Source organism: Larimichthys crocea, chromosome IX (assembly GCF_000972845.2).
Source record: "Larimichthys crocea isolate SSNF chromosome IX, L_crocea_2.0, whole genome shotgun sequence".
NCBI classification, from domain to species: domain Eukaryota; kingdom Metazoa; phylum Chordata; class Actinopteri; family Sciaenidae; genus Larimichthys; species Larimichthys crocea.
In genome coordinates, this window is record NC_040019.1 from 8,205,424 (window position 1) to 8,220,416 (window position 14,993).

At 39.7% G+C, this 14,993-nt stretch overlaps 2 protein-coding genes across 2 annotated transcripts; both read right to left on the reverse strand.

The window, feature by feature from the left end:
* Positions 1 to 499: 499 nt before the first annotated feature.
* On the reverse strand, positions 500 to 7,989 carry smad4a (SMAD family member 4a). Its single transcript, XM_010738186.3, has 11 exons — positions 7,573 to 7,989; positions 5,831 to 6,187; positions 5,529 to 5,703; positions 5,413 to 5,442; positions 5,126 to 5,329; positions 4,693 to 4,800; positions 4,030 to 4,080; positions 3,752 to 3,935; positions 3,436 to 3,604; positions 3,090 to 3,228; positions 500 to 2,381 (listed from the first exon to the last, which is right to left on the reverse strand). The coding sequence occupies exons 2-11, from the start codon at positions 6,068 to 6,070 to the stop codon at positions 2,170 to 2,172; spliced, it is 1,512 nt and encodes a 503-aa protein (XP_010736488.1). The 5' UTR covers positions 6,071 to 6,187; positions 7,573 to 7,989; the 3' UTR covers positions 500 to 2,169.
* Positions 7,990 to 12,173: 4,184 nt separating this feature from the next.
* Positions 12,174 to 14,359, reverse strand: bmp10l (bone morphogenetic protein 10, like). The gene is made up of 2 exons (XM_019278323.2): positions 13,909 to 14,359; positions 12,174 to 13,568 (listed from the first exon to the last, which is right to left on the reverse strand). The coding sequence occupies exons 1-2, from the start codon at positions 14,240 to 14,242 to the stop codon at positions 12,523 to 12,525; spliced, it is 1,380 nt and encodes a 459-aa protein (XP_019133868.1). The 5' UTR covers positions 14,243 to 14,359; the 3' UTR covers positions 12,174 to 12,522.
* Positions 14,360 to 14,993: the final 634 nt, after the last annotated feature.

The following is a 14,993-nucleotide window of genomic DNA, read 5'->3' on the forward strand; positions in this document are numbered from 1 at the left end:
ACTTTCTTTTTGTGTGCCATTAAGTTTTCTTCTCAAATTGGCAAGCAAACCAATGCGTGTAGGGTGATTTGTATTGTGTATTTTACATAAAAAAACAAGGACAATTGGGGGACTTTTATATTTATAAAGACATTATCATTTAGTGTGTCGTATTGATGAATATAGAAACTATTAAAGACACATGTAGTTTGGTTTTCTGAATATTTCAGATCTCAGCTCAGGCTAGCTTCTTAGTGTTGTTTTCTTAAAATTTGTGACTTGTCTTTGCAGTAATAAACGTTTTCTTGTTGAAGGTCTGCGTCCGTTCTCATAATTTCAAAATTAAGACAATTTCACAACCCCCCGAAACGATGTGTTAGCCCGTTAAATTTTATTCAACCATATTCATACATATAAACACCAATATCATTCAAACTCCATATGTATTCAGAATGTATGACACAATTGTAAAGATCAAGATGAGCATGAACTTGCATTTCCTCAAAATTGTACAGCATTCTTTTTTTTAGCATTTTCAATTATGACCAGAGTGGTACATCACTGTAAAGGTAGCAAAAGAGTACAAAATACTGCAACAGCTGTAGGTAAACAGAGCTCAAAATACCAAAATATTGTTTGATTGATAGTGCTGAGCAAAAACTAAAATCATTCAGTTGATAATTGGGCTTTTACAAGCGACATAACACTGAAATGACTGCAGACTGACAACCTTTCTTCACTTTTCATAGGGTATATTTGGCATCAGTATGGCTTAGACTTCCTCTCACAGTTCATTCCTTGCTTCCTTTACTCAGCTGCGGTCTAGAATATGTTAAGTGTCATCCAAGTAATACTTCAATTAAAATGAGTCGTAAAGTGATGCCAACCCAAAATGTATCTTTTCAGAATCAAAGTTTTCATGAACCATCAATCAATATGTTTTTGCCAGAAGAGAGTCAAACCTGCTGCGCTCGACACTGAAAACATTGATTTTGGGCAAACACTTTAAAGTTTTCATTTTTCATGGATCTCACCAATAAAAAATAAAAAATTCAACTATGCTAAGAGACCCTATGAATACAACGAGTAAAACACACATGAGACTATGAAACGAGACGAAACACTTTTGGAAATTAATAAAGTGCTAATGGACACTGTGGGTATCTAATCAAAAGAATTACAATTACAAATAAGGTTATGCAGATGTGTTATAATAACCTTTTGAAAATATTTGATAATGTCAATGAGGTGGTGAAATAATGAAAAAATTCTCTGGTTTTCAGAGAGAGAGCGGGAGGCTGAGGTCGGTTTAAAATGGGCTTATCAAATGTTCGGTCATTTAAAAACAACTTCAAAAAAAAGGGAGTAGAAATAAAAAAAAATGTTAACCAAGGACTGTCAGCATTTAAACATGTTTAAGACTACATCTTACAAAAAACATGAGTAATGTAATGAATAACATGATTTTACATAAATGTTGTGATCTGTGAGGGCAGAGTGAGAGTCGGGGTCCACTTACATGAAGCCATATAAGCACTGGAAAGCCAATGAAGGAGGACTGGACTGGCAGTATACTCCAGCTGAAATCACATTGTGTTTTTAGACAGGTTAAATAACTAAATTAACTTACTAATTAGTCCAAAACATGATCAATCAGTTATGGTGGCTGTATACATCTTAAAATCTTAAATATCAAAATGTTCACACTGAAAAAAAGGCAACAGCTCAATATGAATCATTCCTTGTCTCACACCCTTCACTCATGTGGCGATGCGTTTGTTTTGTCTAGCACTAAGGCTAATTAAATAATTGATTTTTGTACAATTTAATCACCACGTGGAGTATCTTTGAAGTACTTGAGGTTTGAGAGACACAATAGCAGAATACTTTCTTCCTTCTCACACACAGCCTCTTGGCGGCATGTTAAGTACTACGACTCCTCCCAGTGTGACTCACATGTTCCTCCAGCTGTTTGGAAGTCAGTGAACTTACTGACTTGGAGGCTCGCTCGGTATACTGCCAACTGCTCACAGTGCTGGATATGAAAGCAGTGCGTTTGGGAGTACGTGTCCTCGTTCCTGCAACCTACTCAGCATCCCTGTCGTCGCAGTCCTCCTCTTTCAGCGGCACTCCAGGCCTATAGGTGAAGTGGTCTGTTAAAAGTACAGTTTTAATGTGTACAGTTTATGTCTAGTCAAGAGGTTGAGGGTCAGCTATGGGCATGGTGTGCAGGACTTCATCCAGTAGCTGTAGAGCTCGGTGTAGATGGATCTCAATCCAGCAGGGCGTCTCTTTGATGCTTTGCCGCGGGTAGTCGGGCCCCCAGCCCTTCACGAAGCTCATCCGCAGGATGCACAGCCTGCGCAGGTCGTCGACACCGATGCCTGCGGCGGCAGACAAACCTGGAGGGAAATGACAGGCAGCAGCTTTTAGATCAATGTGGCACTATAGACCAAATTGGAAATATGTTGGCTGCATATGGTGCAGAGAGATGTCGGCTGAGTTACGACTGCAGTAAAAGCTGGAAGAAAACCTACGACTCCGATCAGGGCTTTGGGCTGAGGCCCAAAGTACATACTCAGTGCTGTAGCCTGTAATAGTGTCAGCTATGTGGAAATTCATTTCATCACCTCAAACTTAATTGTCATTGCTAAGTAGGCCAAAGCCAAAACCATTTTCTACAGGAGTTCAACCAAGGTACAACATCACTGAGTACATTAACAGTATGTACTCAATGTTCATGTGGTTATTCAATCAGTTTGCCCTAAAGCAATAACTCCAACTTTCTGATTAAATGAGAACATTTAAAAAAGGAGAGGAGTGCAGAGTACAACCACTATTCTTTCACCTCAGCTGTATTTTTCTACTAACTTGGCACTGAAGTTTGAATAAATACATTTTTAATATCAAGGATACCGCCTTTGTTCATGAGGCGCACGCTCTAGCATGCCCCGAATATGAACTTTCTAACACTAAAGGGAAATATTATGTAAAGGCCAATATTATGTAAAGGCCAATGTATATTTTCTGCAACAGGTTATGAGTCTGTTCATATCTGTTCATAAATGAGACACTTGTTGAAAAGGATGTGCAGCAGTAAGAACACTCACTGATGGCAGGGGCGATGCCACCCACAGATCCAGGCCCGGGAATGTTCCCGGCCACTGCTGCTGCCTGGGCTGCAGCTGCTGCCTGAGCTGTCGCCGCCTGCTGCTGCATCTGCCTGTGGCACTGACGCAAGTCAAACACCTGGCATGGGGACAAGACAAAACGCTTAAATCTGATGACAAGACACACAAATGCAAGCATCTGACTGCCTACTAAAATGTTGAGGTCCACCTTAAATGTTCACAATGTATCCTGTGCTTAGACTAAAACAAATTTGCAAGTTTCTAATAACACCTACTTGAAATGTTTCTGCTTTTTTATTGTATGAACATTATGCTGAATTTTCACCTTGATGTAAGCGCTGGGGTAGATCTTGTGAACTGCATCTCCAGGTGCACGTCCGGCCTCCCGATCCAGGTAATAGCTCTGCACAAACACTGCATGATCGCTCAAACAGCGCACCCAGACGTCTCCTTCACCTTTGCACTCCAGCTGCACGCCTTTGCCAATGTGGAGCCTAAGAACAGAGAGGAGGGGATAAGACTGGTAAACACAGTCAGAGAAGTGAGAAATTACATCCACACACTTAAAAGGAGACATACAGTAATTATAAACTGCTTGAATTAATTGATGGTGACAGATCGCCAAGTATGTGGCGGAGTACCTGGCTCTCTCTATGTTTTCTGTCCTGTGGACGTTGCTCAGCTGGCCCAAGCAGAAGCGATCCCCTCCCGACGGATCCACATAGCCGTCCACGGTCACTATCGGGCATGTGGATGGGACCTTAAACGTCTCCCCAACCTGGACATCCATCTCAAAGTATGCAATGGAGCACCAGTATTCTGGAGCTAGAACAAAGCAACAAGAAACCACGGGTCAAATGAGTTGCTCTGATTATGTTAAATACGTGGATTGTTTTCCCATCTGCAGCTTGATACTCACCAGGGTGATTGGATATGGGGGGCTGGAACGCAATTTCATTGGTAACAGGCCCTGCATGAACATTAAATCAATATTAAATATGGAAACAACACCAGCTCTCAAGATATGACAAATTATTCATAAATGAATGTAGATCATGGCGGTAATGAATCTGAAAATTTCATAAAATGTCTGGGGGTGGAGGGTGATCTTTAACATCTAAGGCTAGTTTCATTTCAACCACAGCAACACATTGTCACTTTAACTCATGACGTGTTGATGAACACAAAGTGTATTAATATATCTGAACATCAGAAAGTCTGCTGGAGATCCATCTACGTTTTGGTGCTGCTGCTATCACCGTTACATCTTAATGTGGAAATCATCTTAAAAAGGTTCCATCAATTAAAAAGAGGTAACACTGGAGTCTTCATAATAAATCAGCCTGTGCCTGAGCTGCCCTGTCCTGGAATCGGTGAACAAACAGCTCCGTGCAGAGGTTAATAATGTCCTCCAGCCACAGCAGTCAATGTTAGGCTAAATAACTAATTAACAGAGCTCATTATTCTAATAGCTCATTATCTGCAGCCACTTGAAGGAGATAATATACTCATGAATTAAACCATCTGTGAGTAAGGACGTGGACTGTTTTTAAGGCTTTGCATGAGTTCTGTATCCACTCACAGTAATGGCCTGCGTGGGGCATGGGTGGATGATGCTGTAGATGCCCATTCTGATGTTGAGGCACTGCAGGGGTGAAGCTGCTGTTTCTGCTCCAATTAGAGTTCGGATCTGTAAAAAAATAGACAGCTTTTACTAAACTATGTTTCTACAGCAGCCCAGAAGGGACAAACCAACCACTCTACATAGAACAATTTATTATTTTCCACAGGTTTCACAGCCACTGTTGTTTCTCCTTCATGCTTGAACCGAGAGGAAGAGGTGGCCGGGTTTTAGTCGGTTGCAATTTGAAACTTCACCACTAGATGTCACTAAATTCTACACACTGGACCTTTAAAGCTAGATAATTAATAAAAAAAAATTGATTATTTCTGACCGGAAAAAAATAGCACAGAGGTTATCTTCCACCATGTTTAGCATAAATGTATTGTCTCACTTGAGGGTCCAGCACTGATGGTAGAGAAAGCAGAGGTTGAAGCTGAACTGCTGCTTTCCGACGGGGGGAGCAGAGTGGGGCTGCTGAAGCTCTCCTGTGGACCAGGCCTCGAGGGGGGATGTTGTATAGTCTGCAGGTGGCTTTCGGTGCTTGAGTGAGATTGCGGGTTGTCATAGTCGTACTCGTCCTTTACCAAAAGTGGAGCTATGCGAAGACAACAGACATGAGTTAGAATGACTTACATCCACAGTACAAGTAGCAGTTAGGAAAATCTGGCACCTCCCTACCTGAACCAGAAAGCGTCAGTCCTGATAAGTCTGCAAAAACATGAAAAAGAACAGATATTATCGCTCAGAAATCTGCAGCAAGTCTAGTCAAGACCAACAACCGTGATCCCTCTTACCGATGCCCGGAGAGACAACCCTCTCATAGTGGTACGGGTTGACACAAACATTGTCACATTTCAGGTCAAATGCATACTGGCAATATTTCACGTGCTTTAATTCATTCTTGTGTAGATCAGGCCATCGCCACAGTCGGGCATAGACGACGTGAGGAAAACCTTTACGTCCCGCAACCTAAAGCACAGAGAGGAAGATCTAATGAGATCTCATCAGACAGGTCATGTTACTGTGCCAATTTCCTCTTACAACTACAAGGAGTGTAACACTAAACCAACTTGGTACTGTGTATCTGCTACTATACCTGTAGGCGTCCATCCAAAGTCCGCTGTATGGTTACACACTTGCTAGGATGAGCTCCGTTTGTAGTGATGGCTGTGATAAGAGAATCCAGCTCATCTTTCTTCTCCTTCAGCTTCTTGACAAGACTCTCGATAGCCCGCTTGGCGAAGCTCTCGCTCTCTCCTCCCTGCCGATGGCACATCAGGCTATGCACAATGCTCAGGCAGGCATCGTTACTTGTGGGAGTGTTCGTGATTGACATCTTGCTCCTTAGGTTTCAACCTTGGGGAGGCTTTCCAGACGTTTCCTCTATGCCTTTACCAGCAAGAAGTGTCAGCGTCAAAGAACTGTTTATCTTATGCTGTCCAAGCTTGGCAACCTGAAAAAGAAAGAGCAGTGTCTTATGACTGATTTCAGACATGTATTTCACATTGCATCACATAAAGCAGCACTCAGCGTACAATCTGTGTATCACCCTGACTTAACAGCAGGTGTAGGAAGAGAATTATCACGTTCAGCTCTACACATTAAACATGCAAAATTAAATAAAATGAGAAACTAAACCTAAGCAAAGAACTTAAGTATGTGCAGAGAAAAAATACACTTAAAACACTAAAGATAACACGACACACGAGACGGTTTGATAGTATTAATTATGTTCCATTTGTTTTTTTTATGTATAGTTTGAAAGTGAATTCATAATTTTGAAATAACATATTAAATAGTACACACTAATGTTGTATTGGATCATAAAGTTTACTGTTAAAACTATAAGATATCCTCCACTGTGTAACCACAAGTGAGGGAGCATTGCAATCGATGTACTTAGCTACATTAGTGTGTCTGTGTGTATGTTGTATATGTATATGTGTCTCTGTACAGTATATGTGTTGTGTGTGTGTGTGTTGTGTGTGTGGTGTATGCTTGATTCATATAATATGTCTATATATAACTATTTATCTATATCACTATATATATATTTGCTTGTGTGTATCTGTCTCTGCCCTAAAAATCAAGTATTGTTGGGCTCTATTTTCTTAAGATGATGGTAAAATAATAGCTACCATACCAGTGAAGCAAAGGGGTTTCCCCTGAGGTCCCAATCACCATCATAGACACAATATATAATATGACCTATATACTACTTATAATATATATATATATATATATATAATATTATATCAAATACATAAATACATAAAGTTGTGATTTTTATTATTATTATTATTATTATTATTATTATAACTTTTGCTTTGTACTTTGTACTAAATTGTGAATTAAAGCTTATATTTTATACATGTAACAACACTAATTTGTCGTCATTTAGCAAAAATATCACCATTTTATCTCATCTGAAATACAAGATAAAACACTTTTATAGCACCGAAACTGTGTTTTCTCATTCCCTGGTTTAGTTTTATTATATTAAAATTAAAATTAAAATTAAAATTAAAACAGCCAGTCTGTTTTTGAGCTAACGTTAGCCCTGACACAGACACAGGGAGCGTACCCTTCTTCTTAAAGCCTCACTAACGTTAGTATGCAACCCAACTTGACCTGAATTACACTTCTTAGTCATTACTTAACACTATTCAAATTCATACACGTGTTTACTCAAAGTGTTGTTGTTGAAGAGTACTGGCTAACATTGCCTGAGCTAACGGACGTAGCGTTAGACACGGTTAGCATTTGTTAGCCGCGGCTAGTCAAGGAAGCTTTCGTCTCCTGTCACTGAATCAAACACACACTGATTTGTGGACTTACCGTGATTTCTCCGCACAGTAACGCCAGTCCCAGTGATGAAAGATGGTAAGTGTGTGGCTTTAGCTTCCTATATGTTCATATGCTATCTGGCGTTAGCACATATGCTAACAGCTAATGCTAAAAAAAATCATCAACTTCACGTTAGCTCGCGAACCTTCCTGTGATCCTCAACAATGTTACAAAATCACAAGTGCTTTATCTGTTGGCCTTGTTTACGCTAAAACTATTTTAAAAAAGGTTGATTGAAGCTAACAGCAGCACGTTTGCTGGTTAGCTGGCCACGAAAATAAACACAAAAAAAAAATCCTCTCCACCCACCCACCACGCTCCGACTGAGCATGCACGCGTGAAATGTGACAGGCGTGGCGCTGCTGTTTGTTATCGTATTTGTTTAAAACACCGTGCCAATATACCACGCAACAAACAGCCATTTTAAAGCGAGCGGTGCATTATTTTACAATAATGAACCAGTTCATTTGTTTGCAGTGTTTGTGCGCTGCACCAGATGTTCCAGTATCAATGAAAACTTACAATATGTGCTGTTTTTTCACTATAATTATAATGAACCAATATCCAGTAGTAAAAATAAATAATATTAATATATTTTTAATAAAGTAATTAAAAATTAAAATAAACAGTGACAAATTATGGACTGGATTACCAATTGGCCCCAAATCCTCAGTGGGCCCCTAAGCATCCCAGGTGGCGGGGCCGTGCCTAAACAAGATTTTCTTTTGTGGGGCCCCAAAAAACTCCTAGTGCAGTCAACAAATTGAACACTGTGCTATAAACTGAACGAGCACACACGCACACAATTGGAGATGGACAAATCAGTCAATATCAGATGTCTTTGTAACAAAAATAATTCCCCCCTGGGATTATTAAAGTATTTCTGATTCTGATTCTGATACCATCGCAGACAAGCAGCACTGTGCAGCATTTCAGACCATCATGACGAATGCGACAAATATGAATTTGTAAATACTACAAATTTTAGAATGAAAATAAACTATGAGATTACTGGAATGCAAAATAACTTTTTTTTTTTTACATTTCCTGTAATATTTTGTTTCAATATCAGTTCATGCACACACATCTGTGATTAGTTACAAGCTAAAATGTGACAGCAAGATAGTAAACCTCAGTAAAATAAATGCTTCAAAAACACTGCAATGTCTCCAAGCAGGAAATATTCAGAAGAGATGTGCGGATCAGGAGTTTGTTTTGTTTTTTTCTTATTCTTTATCAAATTAGCTCTGGTTCTCGAACCAGTTCTGTTCAGGATTCAGTCAACAATAAATAATCTTCTTATTAAGAATAAACCACCTCCTGTGTGAACTAATGTAGCTGAACAGGATTAGTTACGCTACCTGTCATAATGGCGGTACTTAGAGAGCCTAATTTTAACTGAGGCGGTACGCAGTGTGAAAAGTTTGATAAACACCAAAGCACATTAAAAGTGGCCTTGAGGCTATATCCTCATCTTGTTACAGTAACGTGGAGGTGTTCTGTATCAAAAACTTGTTGTATAACCAGTGTTTTACTGCAAGTTGATTTCTTTGACAGAAAACTGCAATGTCTTGTGTGAACTGTACCTGGTGAGTACTCAAAGGTGATAGGATACTCAGGGAAGAAGTGCTCACTGCTCTTTTCTACCCCAACACCACAAAGTGAGTTAATAATACGGCCACAGCAACACGTTGTACGAAGTCTTTAACTCTTACATATGTCCAATTTTATATATGTTATAGTTAGTATAAGGAATCTAGTTATCTAGTTAATCTTGTTATTACAATGAAATACAATCACATTGATATCTCCAGCTGTTCTCACCTGATACAAATGCTATGTTTACTGCATATATTATATCACTCTAAACAGAATTATTGTAGTGAGAGACTGAAGAGATGTATTACACAGTGTCACAACGCCCACCTGTAGAGTGTTGGGACTGATCTGTTATAAAGTACCATTTCATAATGTTTAAGCATCTTTTTTCCATATATTTCCAAGTAATTCTCCACTTATACTGAAATAAGTTTGTTATAATACGGTTTAATATTTTGTGGATTGATGCCAGCAGTGTCGTCTTGGTTTTTTATCTTGACAAGATTTGTTCAAATTACCTTAATCTCAAGAAGATGTTCTCAAAACACACCATCAGGTGTAAGAGAGCATTTTACTGTAATATATAGTCTCCCCCTTGTGGCAGTGTGATATCACAGCAATGAAAACATCCCCCGTCCAAATCTCTGCTAACGCTCTGTCTTGCGTATCGCCCAATGAGATTAACCAGCAGTGTTTATGATTTAAAGTTGACCTCGCATGAACGACTGTAGCTTTGTTGCTAAAGGGTGATGAACAAAGCTGCCATCACATGAACCTGCTCAAGTGTGTTGTTGACACAAATCTTTTCCAGCACATGAATAAGTTAAGTAAATGAAATAATACACTCTGAAACAGCAGCTTTTAAAAATTTAGTTTCGTAAATCTTCAACAGTCAAAAGATTCATATGATTATGGTTAGTTTGACCTGTCATACATTTCTCTGCATTTGAGGAAATAATAACCCAAACACTAAATTTTACAATTTCATGATTACTCACAGTGTTTGTTCAGGTTTTATTAATTAAAATATTGTTTAGGTGTGAAATGTACACTCTGTTCAAACAGACAGCATGGTTGTATGCTTCTGTTTTCCAGAAAAATAAAGTCAGTACCTACAAGAACACATTGTGAATATAGTAAAGAGTGTCGAAGCTGCCAAAACAGAAAAATCCAAAGACCATAAATTACATGAATTCAGAGCTTCCCCTAAGAGCTTTGAGCTTTGAGTTGATATGGACTACTTAGTGGGGGCAATTTTTTCTGTCTTTCTGGCATTGTAAAATATTTTGGACAGCAACGTTTTCACATTGGATGAAATGAAATATAAAAGCTAATGTGCGCACCGTGAATCATCAAGCTTTATTTGCATTGGAACATTTCTGTCTCTTTATTCAAGGAACAGCATCATTTTTCATCAGCGCACAGCAGCTCCCACTTTCTGCATTTTTAAGCAACTGATTATAAGTAAGGTGCGGTTGGATTTATTTTTATTATTACGTTACGTTTGCCATAAATCTATTATTTTGAGATATTGCGGGGGCAGTGCTGTATTTGTCAAAGTCAAAAAAAAGTCAGAAGAAAATATTGAAGATGCTGTTTTTTTTCACAGCAACAAGCCATTACGAACAAAGAAGTCAATGCATACTGCTGTCTTTAAGGAATGTTTTCTACATATTGGAACTTTATTCTTGCCTTAAATAAGCTCCACACTAGGAAATCAATTTGTTCACTGCCAGTCGATATCTCTGCCCTGCACACTTGGCCTATGTAAATCTGTGTGCTGAGTGAGGATCCTATTAAGTTAGAAAGTTCCACAGTGTTATTCCATTATTGTTATCTGCTTCCGACTGTTAACAGCAGAAGCTAGGTGATGATGTGACATGTATTTTTTTCCATTTGTACTTGCAGCCGTGGCCTTGATAAGGGCGTCAGCATGCCCATGACAGAAAAAGGAAGTGGGAGGGTTCAGAGTCAATAGAGCATGTTGCCGTTGGAGACCAGGAATCTGACACCACCTTTTCACAAATGCTGCCACTTGGAGTGGCGTCTCATCCTGAGTGACGGTCTACAAGTCTCCAGGCTCTGACACCTCGTTATCACTATGGCATGGAAGCGGGCAGAGAGAGGCCCGCTAGGCATGTGACGCTAGAGGGATGGGGATTAAGGTTGTTAGGTTGTGATTACCTGACAATGAAACAAGGGTGTACAAGAGATCAAACATTGCGCAATGAATAGATTTCTTTTCCAGATGTTTTATTTTAACAACCATAAATAAGATTAATGTTGGTGTGAGAACCAAAAGCAGGATATAAATGGCCAGTGTGTAAAGAGAGAGATTTCACAGCAGTTGACAGAAATGTTAGGTAAGAAAAGTTGTGCATTTTTTCAGACAAGAAGCCCCCAAAGAGCTCCAAGACACTGTGAAAATCCTCAAAAAATATATTTTCTACAAGTTTGGCAAGCAAATAAGCGGAATAAATGTCACATTGTTTAAATTATTTTGGTGGCTCCAACACACCATAGGACACAGGGACAAATTACATCATTTAAAAGTCTGCAGCATTCAAGTGACTTTTCATATTTGGAAGAAAAAAAAACACACAGCATATTATCAGTAGTGCAAATCATTGTAATCTGGCCTTAAATCCTAAAAGGTTGAGTGTTATGAAAGAACATTTCAGTTTCAATGAACTCAAGCCTCTCCACTTCTGCAAAATATAGATTTAGAAAATTTAGATGAAAAGGCAGCCAGCACCCACAAAGCAGAAACTTTTCTGCTTGTATAGATCTAAAATACATGTTTCCAAATTATTCAGAAGTCTGTAACTGATGTAAGTGCTGCAGTATTTAACACTTTTACTCACCGCTAATTACATGGAGCTCAGAGCTCACATTTAATATCAGATCTTTCTTTTCTTTTCTCTTATTTTGTCTCTTACTGCGCCACATGGTACTGATGCCACATTTGTAAGAACATGTTTTGTCACTTATCTAAAAACATTCTGCAAAACAAAATTGGGCAAATAAAGATCATAAATCATGTCAGACTGTTTAAAAGGATTTGCAGCATTACTTTGAAACCTTTGCATTCTATAATCATATAACAATAACTGATTTAACTTTATACAATTATACATTTACATCATGTAGCACAGATTTGTGTCCATCCCTAATTTACAACTAATTCTAGACACGTGTTTTTACACACCACTGTATGAGATCTTAGATACTGTGGAAACAAGATAAATAGATTGATAGATAGATGTTTTTGAGATGATGATCATTTCTTTTGCTTCATCAGTGCACAGTCTATATCTCTGTGGCATAGCATCATTTTCAAGACTATCTACAGCCACACTCTGCCACCACCATTCCTTCATACTTGTGGTTGAAAGTGATCACCCCGTTATCATGATAAAGCAGCGAGATCGGCTCCAACTTAGTGGGTACACAGCAGGCACGCGATGCCCTCTCGGGACTCTTAACACTCAGCAGTGTCTGCACTATGGCATGTTTGGTAGGCGAGACCTCGGAGGTCATAGGTGGGTTGCAAACACCGTTGCACTCATACGCCTCATAGCCCAGAGGTTGGATGATCCACGTATCCCAGCCAATGTCTTTAAAATCCACAAAGAGTGGGGTCCTCTTGCATGGCTCGCTCTTAACATTGCGACGGATTCGGGGAGGTGTGTCATAGATAAGGTTGGACTGCAGTTGAGTGAGAGACTGTTTGTCCAGCTCGTCCGGGTTAGCACGGCCAGTGTTATGATTAACATGCCCCCAGAAAGCTTGCTGGCTCCGGCCCATGTTTTCAGGAAGGTCATCCTCATGTTCAATCATCAGGTTGACCTCTTGTTTATCCAATTTGTGGTCTCTGCTCTGATCATCTGAGAATACAATCATCACTGCATTGTTTTTCCCATCCGAGCTTCTGTCAATGTCAATCTCAACTGACTTCCCTGTGATCTCTTGTGTGTCCTCTTCCTCCTCTGACCCCAGACTTGCAATGTGAACCTCCAGTCTGTGAGTTGCACACCCTGACTTCAGCCAGAGTGCAACCACATGAGTCAGGTCAAACGACACCCAGCTGTTATCTTTGGCATGGATGTGCTTTGTCACCAGTTCCTCCAAATCCTTCATCTCCACCACCTCCTCTTCATCCCTCCTTCTCCCTTCTTTCCTCACCTCTTTTGTCCAAACAACGCCCTTGTGTATTTTGTAGATGGTCACCTTGCAGTCAATGCCAGCAAATGGTCTTAGGGCCTTCTGGACCACGGTGAAAAGGCGAAGCTCAGCTAATATTATGTGCTCATGGTGGCGCATTGAGATGTTGAACAGTAGTGGATGTATCCTTACACCCCGGGTTGTTGTACTGTATGGGGAGGAATCTGAAATCAAAATATCAATAAGCTTGTCTCAATGTATTTTGTATGTTTCTGAGCTCAAATAATAATAAATATTAAATACACAGTTAACATGAACAGTTGCTCAAGTGCAGCCCCATAGTTTCAATTAAAATAATTAAAACTTCCAAAATAACAGAATTTTGACTTCCTTGAATAAAAGTAGTCTAATATGTTAAATTAGTAGAAACTCGATCCCAATGATCAGAAAGTTCACCATACGGATGTTGTTTCTTAAAAATGCAACACAAAGTTTAACATCTTTAATGCAATATATACATTTTCCAACTAAATTGATCAGTGATAAACAAAAACAAGTTTGTACCTTCGTTCTTGAAACTGCGCACAATGTTGGCTGACGGCACAGCAGTGTGGTCATGGGCAAATCGGTTGTACAGCTCCAGCATGTAGTCTGGTGGCTCCTCACGGGCAGCGAGGGGCCTGGGCTGGGGCCTCAGCTCTGTGAGGTTCATTGTGGCCCGAAAAAGGCTCAGAAAGTCCTGTGTATCAAGTAGGGGATTATCACCCCTTCCGACTGATGCCCTGTGACGGTTCTCAGGAGACCTGATGGGACTGCTCAAGCTCAAACCAGTCAACGTCAGAAGTAGGACACTCGGACAGCGTATAAACCCAAGACGGGAGTAGACTGAAACGGTCATGGTTGAGCAGATGAAAGGTTTAAATCCAGAGAGTATCAGATGAGAAGATGTGATGGATCCTTTGGAGTGGATACCTGCAAACTGTTCAACGTTTCAGAGGAAGAAGTCTCCCTCATTAAGGGACAACAGGTTGCTGTTGGGGGCAATGAGAAAACAGCTTTGCCCTTGTTGATCTTGTGGTTTGGTTCTGAGGGCAGGGCTGTGCTGTCCAATGTGCTGTGCTGACATGTTTGGAGATGTCACTAAGGCCCTGCTCGGCCCACCTCTTTCTCTCCCCGCCAAGAGTGTATGACTATCCATAATTTCCACTGATATTCTGTCTCATTTTTTGTCTTCATTAACCATCGGCAAAACTTGCCTTACTGTGACTTTAGATTAAGACAATGATTTGTGAACAGATTTATGCTACATCAAAAAAATTGTTCTTAAAGAGTTCTTACTAATTTAGAAATAAGGAGGCTATCTTAATTAAGTTCACCAGTAATGTGGGTCAGATTAACCATTATTAATTATGTTCTGTGCCCTAACTTCCTGTCTAATGCAGGTAATCAATTACCAATTAACAATATTGTTCATTTATACTTTGCAATCTCCACAAGAGGCCAGTGTAAACTCAACATCTATACCTCTGCCTCATCTGAAATCAACCTGAATATTTTCATGGTGGTGAAGAGGCTAATTGTATCTAATTTGCATATGAGCTAATTGGTTTTGTTTTCTAATAGTGGCTGTCAGACGACTCACATATGCA